At 48.9% G+C, this 9,475-nt stretch overlaps 1 protein-coding gene across 2 annotated transcripts in view; it reads left to right on the top strand.

Moving 5' to 3' along the window:
* Nucleotides 1-9,475, top strand: part of Ankrd35 (ankyrin repeat domain 35) — a 17,988-nt gene that overhangs the window by 6,504 nt on the left and 2,009 nt on the right. For both annotated transcript variants that reach the window (XM_004647840.2, XM_023708131.1), the window contains 8 exons: nt 925-1,013; nt 1,374-1,438; nt 2,133-2,190; nt 2,363-2,433; nt 2,767-2,873; nt 3,433-3,617; nt 4,585-4,622; nt 4,788-6,776. In XM_004647840.2, the coding sequence (XP_004647897.1) occupies nt 925-1,013; nt 1,374-1,438; nt 2,133-2,190; nt 2,363-2,433; nt 2,767-2,873; nt 3,433-3,617; nt 4,585-4,622; nt 4,788-6,776 (2,602 nt within the window). The remainder of the gene's footprint in view (nt 1-924; nt 1,014-1,373; nt 1,439-2,132; nt 2,191-2,362; nt 2,434-2,766; nt 2,874-3,432; nt 3,618-4,584; nt 4,623-4,787; nt 6,777-9,475) is intronic.

The following is a 9,475-nucleotide window of genomic DNA, read 5'->3' as shown; positions in this document are numbered from 1 at the left end:
TTTTTTTTTTTTTTTTTTTGGTATTTTAAGGAAGGGTCTACAGGGTGTTCAGAGTCTCACTACTAGATCTACTTGTAGTGATCCGGTGGTTTATAGCCTCCCAAGAGCTGGGGTTACAGGCGCTCACCACCACGCCCAGTCTCAATTGCCATCTATGTGCGCCCTGGGGGCGTGGCTAGCATGGCAGGCCCAGGGATTGGTGTCTTAAATATCAAGCATATTAATAAATGTTTGCCATCTAATAGGAACAGCACAAAATGAGGGAACAAGGTATTCCTGGGCTCTCTCCACTTTACAGCTCATACTAATTTTTTAAAAATGTATTTCATTTAGTGTCTGTTAATTTTACAATGCATTGGATTTCAGTGGGGTATTTTTCATTCCTGACTATTAACATATTTTGATCATAACACTGACTTGAGAAGAAAGTACAGCTCATTAAATAAACAGCAGACAAATACGCTAGTATTCAAGTATGAGGGTGTGTGTGCTTGAGAAATTAAGAATGAAGTGGTAGCTATGGGAGTCGCAGGACTAGAGGGAGTGATTAAAACAACAATAAAAAAATATTGTCCCTTGTTACTGCCCAAATCAGCTCTCCAATGCATAGCTGTCTGCTCTATTCTGGCTAATTCTTTCTATGACACTAACGGTTCCACCAAGGGTTCTGTGCTCAGAGGTGGATAATTAGTATCCCCTGGGTACACTTGTAGTCCTCTGAAATCCCTTGAAACCTGTAGATCTTACTTCTAGCTTCCTCTGACTGACTACAGGCCACATGGCTGTTTCTCAGGAAGTCAGCCTAAGGAACTTTCCTTTCTGCTTTAGGGACTGGCTTTGGAGTAGGGAGTGTGATTAAGATTCTCCTTCCATCCATCTCCTGGTCCACTTATCTTTTTTGCCTTTTGCCTTTAACCCTGGCAGGTTTCATCTGGCAGCTTCCAAAGGCCTGACAGAGTGTCTGAGTATCCTGCTTGCGAATGGGGCTGACATCAACAGCAAGAACGAGGATGGTGAGTTACACGGAGTGCTTGACCTGTGCTGCTGTTGTCCCTTTACAGCAGCAGCGGGGGCCAGGGCTGGGCCTTGCCAGAGGGTACGAGCGTGGACACTTGCTCTTCTCCTCATAAGCCCTGGACAAGTGTCCCTCTCTGGGCTCTCTTCCCTGCAAGCTGGGCATGCCTCACCCCCACTCTCACTTTCACCACAGGAACCAGGTGCTTGGGGAACAGGATTTTCTGGCCCTGTGTGGCTGAGAGCTTCTCTCTCTGATCTCCCTCTGATTATCTCTGCGTCTCTGGCCTTCCCTCCCTGTGAGTCATCTGCGTGTGTGGGGCCACCCACCCTTCCTCTCTCCTTCTTTCTCTTTCCAGGAAGCACTGCCCTGCATTTGGCCACCATCTCCTGTCAGCCACAGTGTGTCAAGGTCCTGCTGCAGGTGAGAGCAGCCCCTGGATACCACTCCTACAAAGGGCAGAAATGGGCTCAGACTCTCCTAACTTGGAATTATAGTTACAAGCAATAGTTAGCCAAATGTACCCTTTTTATCCCCAGGAACAGACATCATGTTTAATGTTGCCTTTGAAGGAAATCACAAAGCAGAATTGCCAGGGACAGTTGGTTTCTGCCATTGGCAGAGACTTACAGTGACAGGCAGGTAGGGGAGAGGAGAGGGGTTTAGATTAAACCAAAGCCCTTCTGTCTGTTTTGAGGAGTTTATAGTCAAGTATCATAAAGAGATGTATACACATAAAATGATGTGGACAAAGTATAAAGAAATCTCTAAAGTATAAAAGGCACAGTTACCTCAATAGGCCATCAAGCATGTGTCTTACTTTCATTCTTCCTCACTCTTTCCAAATCTTACAGTTATTATTGTAAAGTACCAGCCACGAATTCCAATGTCATTTTCCTTAACATGCTTATTTCCTATTGTCTGATTTTTCTTAGGAACGAAATTCAAGGCTGTCATCATCTGTTGGGTGGGCTGGGTTTGCTGAGTAGTTGCCTCCCTAGAACCTTTGCTCTCCATTCTTCCTCATATTCCCATGCACATTGGTGGCCCAGCTAGGAGTAGGAGATAGGGTGTTCATGCCAGGCTTCACACTGCCTCCCTTTGTGACTGTTTGCAGCATGGTGCTAATGAAGATGCTGTGGATGCAGAAAACCGCAGTCCACTGCATTGGGCAGGTGTGTGCCAGGGACTGGTGAGGGCAGTGCTGCAGGGGTCCTGGGGTGGGGAAGGAGCAGGGCAGGAAGCACAGCCTGGGCCCCCTGCTGAAGGCCAGAGAAATGTGAGGTTATGGTCTGAGTAGGGGACTTTCATACTTGCTCCTAACCCAACCGCCTCCACCCTTCCCAGCCTCTTCTGGCTGTGCCTCAAGTGTGCTCCTGCTCTGTGACCACGAAGCTTTCCTGGACGTGCTGGATAACGTGAGTATCAGGTGGTCAGGTGGGCACTGCCCTGTAGGGGGAGGTTAGCTGATCTTTGGAGTTTGATTGGCTGAATTCTTTGACCTGAGGTTATGCAGTACTGCTCCCTCATTCTTTCTTCTTCCACTCTTCTTCCTCTTCCTTAAGAAGTTAAGCCTTATCTTTTGGAGAGCTTCTAATCTTCCAAAAGGAGTTATTTAGCTCTAAGAAACAGGCCCTACCCTTTTGTTGTTGTTGTTTTTGGAGAGGTGTTGAGAGAGTGTGTTGGTAGGGCTGTGTCAAGTCCCGGGTCCTCCCTGGATGCTCACAAGCCCCTTCCCACACTCTGTGCAGGATGGACGCACACCCCTGATGATCGCGTCACTGGGTGGTCATGCAGCTATCTGCTCCCAGCTTCTACAGAGAGGAGCCCGAGTCAATGTCTCAGACAAGGATGACAAGTGAGCCTTCCCGTCTTCCTACCCCAATTTGCAGACCCTGACAAGAGTACAAATGAGCCAGCGCGCAGCACGCACGTGTGTGCATTTGTGTGTGTGTTGAAGAAGAGAGCAAGCTGGTGTCTGTGTTCTTGGAAACTTCTTTTCTTCCCAGAGATGTTTTAGAAGGGCTCTGCCTGCTGTCTTCCTTGCATAGATGACCCCAATAGCAGAATGGATACCACTGGAGCCATTGGCTTAATTTACTGGTTTTCAAGCTATGCTCCAAACAATGAGATCCTTTTTCCCAATAAAAGCATGTGTAGAACCTTGATGCTATATAGAAAAGATTTAAAAATTGACTTTTTAATCCATTTTGATTGTTCCTCTGCTTTTTGCTGCTGTAGTTCCCTGGGATAAGATTTGAAAGGCTGTGTTTTGGCCCACTGCTTTGTCATTGGCCAGTGTTGATCTGCTGTCCTCACTCCACTGAGTCAGAGATTACCACCGGATGGAATTTCCACAACCAGAGTTCCTGGGTCCCGCGAGGAAGGCCTGTGCTCAGATTTGTCTCTCTCCACAGATCCGCTCTGATTCTGGCTTGTGAGAAAGGCAGTGCCGAGGTGGCTGAGCTCCTCCTGAGCCATGGCGCAGATGCAGGGGCGGTGGACAGCAGGGGGCACGACGCTCTGCATTACGCTCTGCGCACACAAGACCAAGTGCTCTGGAGGCTGCTGCGCCAGGCCCTGAATCGGAGGCGGCGAGGAGGTAAAAGCTCCTTTGTAATTTCAGGATTCCCTGCAATAATCAAAGAATTAAGAAAAATTCCTTCACACCTACTCAGGACACTGAAGCAGAGGGATTACAGGTTCAAGTCCAGTCTGGGTAACTTGTCTCAAAATAAAAAAAAAAAAATTATGTACGGTGATGCTTGCCTATAATCTCAGTACTCTGGGAGGCTAAGGCAGAAGGATCCCACATTTTAGCTCAGTGTGAGCAATTTAGTGACTTTGTTAAATCCAATCTCAAAAAAAATAGAGAGAAAATAAAAGGGACTGAGGATGTAGCTTAGTGTGAATGTTCTAGGTTCAATGTCCAGTACCAAATAAGAAATAAATAAAATAATATAAATTAAAATAAAATGGACTAGGGATGTGCCTGTCTGGCATGTGTGAGGCCTTTGGTTAAGTTTCTAGTAATGGCAAAATAGAGACCAAAAGCTAGTATTCCATTTGTTCCCATGAAGTTATCCATGGAACAAAGGATTGTCACCTTAGCTGAGTTTATTTATTCCTGCCACTATGAGATGACCTCAAACCCCTTCATGCAGCCTTGTCTCTCACTAAGGGTAACCCTGGCCAGGGCTACTGCCAGAATTTATGAGTCATAATTGTATATCATTGGTGTGATTTGTAGGCCAGTCTTCCTTACTAGACCTAAGCCCTCAGGGGACAGGCCAGTTCCATTTGATTCACCATGGAAGTCCTAGCACTTGGAACAATGCCAATAAATGCATAGTGAACAGAAGGAAAGAGTGATCTCTGAGAAAGGACAGTGGTGTTGCGGTATAGCCAGGGATTTGTTGAATAAGTGTAGCTCCAGCCACCAGGAAGATGTGTGGTGAAGCTATCACACTGTAGAGCTGCTCTTCTCAGAGAGAGTCTGGAGATCGTGTATGGGCTGGAAGTGCACGTGGCCTGTCTTCTCTGTCATTTGAGCATGTCTTTTCTTATAGGTCAGAGGCTGGTTCAACACCCGGATCTTGCATCCCAGGTAAGAAAGTGTCTCCCTCTTCTGCTTCTGATTCAACCTAGGCCAATTCCCTGGAACCATCTCCTACTAGTTCTTGGGGACTAGAATAGTCTATGAGAGGAAAGGTCCTCTGAAGCTAGGTTAGTAGTATGACCTCACTCTTCCATTCTGTTTATGTCACCATAGGCCTCTCCATCTGGGCCCCATGTGGGTTCCCCACCTAAGAGCCCATGGAAAGCAGAGCCTGAGGAGGAGCAGGAAGAAGGGGAGGATGAAGACCCATGCTCAGAAGAGTGGAGGTGGAAGTATGAAGAAGAACAGAAGAAAGTCTCTCAGTTGGAACAGGAGCTAGTTCAAAAGACAGAAGAGTGTAAGGCACAGGCTGCAGCCTACTTGGGCCTGGAGAACCTGATTCGAGAGCAGGTGCAGGAGCTAGGGCTCCTTCTGTCCCAAGAGCCTAGAGCTGCGGGAGGGCAGGGTGCTAGACTCCGGCCTGGAGGAGATGGCATGGAGCAAGGCTGTCCCCTGGACCTGTTGGCTGAGCGTATACAAGAGCTAAAGAAGCAGCAGCAAGCAGCAGCCATAGTCAGCCAAAAGGCCACGGGGGTTGAGGAGTCACCCCCAGGAGAGATGCGGCATGAAGTCCACGGAAAGTCTCACTCAGAACAGGGCTCCCCCCAGAGCCCAGGGCCTGAGGCTCCCAGAAGGGCCGCAGGACAACTGACCACTGGAGGACAGACCCTTGTCTCCAGTCATACTGGCCAGCAGCCTGCTGATGAGAAAGAGAGGCCCCAGGCCTCAGGGGTTGAAACAACAGACACAGCAGCTGAACCGGTGGGCGCAGCAGCCATGAACCAGCTCCTGGCACAACTAAGGGAGGAGCTGGCTGCAGTGTGGCGAGAAAAGGATGCTGCTCGAGGGGCTTTGTCAAGACCAATCCTGGAGGGAGCCTTGGGGACTCCCCGGGCTGAGGCTGCTGCAGCTGCCTGGGAAAAAATGGAAGCCCGGTTGGAGCAGGTGCTGGTGAGGCTGGATCGGGCAAAGGCAGGCTTACAGGTGAAGCCTGAGGTTCCTGTCCAAGAGTCCAGGGCAGGAATCCCAAAGGCAGCCCCGGAGTGCAACAAAGAGCATGGTGAGGAGAAGAGGAGGGGCCCTGGAGCCCGAGGAGAACCTCTAGGGGCCCCTGGAGAACAGCTCCCAGGCGGAGGCTTGGCAACAGGACAGCTGGAGAAGGAGGTGTCAGCGCTGAGACGGAGCAACAATAACTTGCTGGAGGAGTTGGGGGAGCTGGGTCGAGAGCGGCAGCGACTGCAGGGGGAGCTGCAGTCTCTGAGCCAGCGGCTTCAAAGGGAGTTTGTGCCCAAGCCCGAGGCACAGGTCCAGCTGCAGCAGTTGCAGAAGAGTGTGGGGCTGCTGACCGAAGAACTGGCCACGGAGAAGGAGGCCACGGAGAAGTTGCGCAAGCGCCTGGCCTCCCAGAGCAGCAGCCTCCAGGGGCTGTGGGACTGCCTTCCCCCAGACGTGGTGGGCAAAGCCAGTGCCGGGGGCACAGCGGCAGAGCCCCTGGAGGAGCTGCATGCCTGCATCAGCACGCTGGTGGACAGGCACCGTGAGGCCCAGCAGGTGCTGGCCCAGCTGGAGGAAGAAAACCAGCGGCTGCAGGCATCTCTAGGCCCCGATGGGGAGCCAGGCCCCTTCTTACGGGCCCCAGCCTCCCCACAAGTGGCAGCCCTGGAGCAAGACCTCGGGAGACTAGAGGAAGAGCTTCGGCTGGTTCAGGCCACGATGAGCGGGAAGAGTCAGGAGATCACGAAGCTCAAGCAGCTGCTTTATCAAGCCACAGAGGAAGTGGCTGAGCTGAGAGCCCGGGAGGCTGCCACCCTACGACAGCACGAGAAAACTCGAAGTTCACTGGTGGCCCAGGCCCAGGCTTGGGGCCAGGAGCTAAAGGATGTGCTGGAAAAGTATAACACAGCCTGCAGGGAAATGGGGCGGCTTCGGGAGGCAATGGCCGAGGAGCGCCGCCGCAGTGGGGACCTGGCTGCCCTGGCCGCTGAGCAGGAGCGCCAAGCCAGGGAGCTCCGCAGTCGCTCTGAGCAGTTTGAGAAAACAGCTGAGCTGCTGAAAGAGAAGATGGAGCATCTCATCGAGGCTTGTAGGGACAAGGAGGCCAAGGTGAGCAGCTAGGATTGCTAAAGGTTGCTTTTGTGCTTAGCAGTTTGCTATCCTGAATCTCTCAACGTTTCGCTGGATTTTTGGTTGGATTTATGCCCTGAACAGAGGAGTACCCTGTGTGGGAGTGGAGGGGCTTGAGGTTGAGACTAGAGGTGAGAGAACAGAAGAGAGAAAATTAGTGCAGAAGCAGTGTGCTCAGGGCTACCCCATAGAACTGTGGCCATGGTTTACTAGCCAGGAGCTAACCGTGGGTCTCACTGTGAAGCCCAACCTGGCCTCAAACTCACAGTGACCCTCAGGCCTTATTTTTGAATGCTGGGGTCACAGATGAGTGTGCTACCATGCCTGGCAACGTTTTGATTCAGGGTATTAGCCTGAGAAGGGGCCAAACAGCACAACAGGGTGTTTGGTTTTACCGGAGTTTGGAGCTGATGCAAGGCCCAATGGGCTAAATAGACCCAGCCACCCCTGCTGTACTTCCCTTCCAGAGCTCTACTAGTAATGAGGACACCAGAGCAAGGGGAAAACTTGAAAATCATTCTTAGATATTGGAGTTAATTAATGCTTGCTTTAAAGTGAGTTGAGTCTACTAATTTCTATGAAATACCTTACAAATTCTAAACAACTTACAAATGAATTTAGTAGTTCTAGAACTGCCTGTGAAGTGAATTCAGGCATAAATGCGAATGCATGACCAAATTTAAAGCAATTAAAAATATATAAAGAACATGTTTTACCTAGTACAGAATACATACAAGCAGAAAGAATGTTATTCAGAAAATGAAACAGGTAGAGTGGGGTTAAAGAAAAAATTTTCTGTTCTACTGAAAAAGATACAACTAGGGTCACCCCGATAGCTCAGTGGACTAGAGTGCCTGCTTAGGCAGAGTGCAGCGGCTGGGGTTCGACCCCTGGCATGCTGTGCTGGCATCTGAGACAGCAATTGAGACTGGGCTTGGTGGTGCGCGCCTGTAACCAGCACTTGGGAGACTGAAAATAGGAGAATCCCTACAAGTACAATCTGTGTAGTGAGACCCTGTAGATCCTGTACTAAATACATAAAAAACAAAAAGTAGACAATGGCAAAAGAAAATATAGCATAGTAGTTAAGGGTAAAATTCTTGAAGTTTATGCTGAGAGCTGGGTGTAGTGGCTCACACATGTAATCCCAGTATTTAGGAGGCTGAGGTAGCTGGATTGCTATGAGTTTGAGGCCAGCCTGAGCTACATAGTTCAAGATCAGCCTGACCTACATAGCAAGACCCTGACTCAAAAAATATAAATAATATAAAATAAAATGAATCTTAGGCTGAGGGCACATCTCAGCAGTAGAGTGCTTGCCTAGCATATGAAGGCCCTGGATTTAGTCCCTAGCACTGCAAAAGACAACCAAAACAACTTTACTAGTTGTGTCTTAGGATCTTAGGAAAAGTTATTCAACATCTCCAATGAGATTAATAATAAGATAGTTGTGAGAATTACATTAGATATTAAATATACAACTATTTTAGATTATATTAGATATCAAGTATGCAAAAAATTTGGACATGGTAAGTGCTTGATAAAAAACTAGCTTCTGAAGACTGGTGTGGCAGCATGTGCCTAGACTCGCAGCACTGAGGAGGCCGAGGCAGGAGAACTAGTTCAAGGCCAGTTGAAGAAGTAGATGGCAGCTAGGAAATAGGCTGTGAAGTACATCCGGAGTAGCCTTGGCTATCTTGCCCTGAAAGCTGATGAGTAGAAATTCTTTTTTTTTTTTTGGTGGAACCGGGGATTGAACTCAGATCCTTGCATTTGCTGGTCAAGCGCTTATCCTACTGAGCCATCTCCCCAGCCCCTAGAAATTCTAAAATATCAAAGCTTTTTATTTTTTTAAAGTAGCTATTTTATTCCTACTGGCACCATTCATGCTGTTGCTGGTTATCATTAACTGCATCTGCGCCTCTGCCTCATAAGCCATCACGACTTGTCTCTCTCACCCTCAGTGGCCGATGGGCACAAGTGGGTTAGGATCCACTGCTGAGTTAAGAGCATAGACCGGTGGCGCAGACCTTTTGGAGGCTTTGGTGGTAAGAGCTGGCTGCAGCACGTGGGTCATAGGTCGCCACCACTGGCATCAAAGAGATCTTGACTCCAATCATAATTTTATCACTTAATATCATTATCACTTATTACCTGTGTTATTCTGACAAATTAGTAAATTAAGGCCCCTTATCTGCAAATGTGGATAATGATCTTTCCCTTAGAGAAGTCTTAAATTCTCAGAAGAAAGGCTATGTTGATTTTTTTTTTTTTTTTTTTTGTACTTTAGGGAAAGGTCTACAGGGTGTTCAGGGTCTCACTACTAGATCGCACTAGTAGTGATCTGCCTGCTTACAGCATCCCAGGAGCTGGGATTTCAGGTGCGCACCACCGTGCCCAGTCTCAATTGCTGTCTCAGAGCGCCCCGGGGGCAGGGCCTGCCCCTGCTTCCCTGCGCCTGCATGCGGGCACTTTAATCCCCTGAGCTACTTGGCCAGCCCTGGCTATGTTGTATATTAAGCGGGGCAATGTGTATAAAACTATCTGACTTGTATTAAATACTCAGTAAAAAAGAGCTGGGGGGGCTGGTGAGATGGCTCAGTGGTCTAAAGCACCTACTTAGAACAAGCTAAGCTAAGCAGGGCACAGGGACCGCAGTTCAATCCCCCAGCACCACA

Source organism: Octodon degus, unplaced genomic scaffold, assembly GCF_000260255.1.
Source record: "Octodon degus isolate 3935 unplaced genomic scaffold, OctDeg1.0 scaffold00331, whole genome shotgun sequence".
Classification (NCBI taxonomy): domain Eukaryota; kingdom Metazoa; phylum Chordata; class Mammalia; order Rodentia; family Octodontidae; genus Octodon; species Octodon degus.
This window is presented reverse-complemented; position numbering and strand designations above follow the sequence as displayed.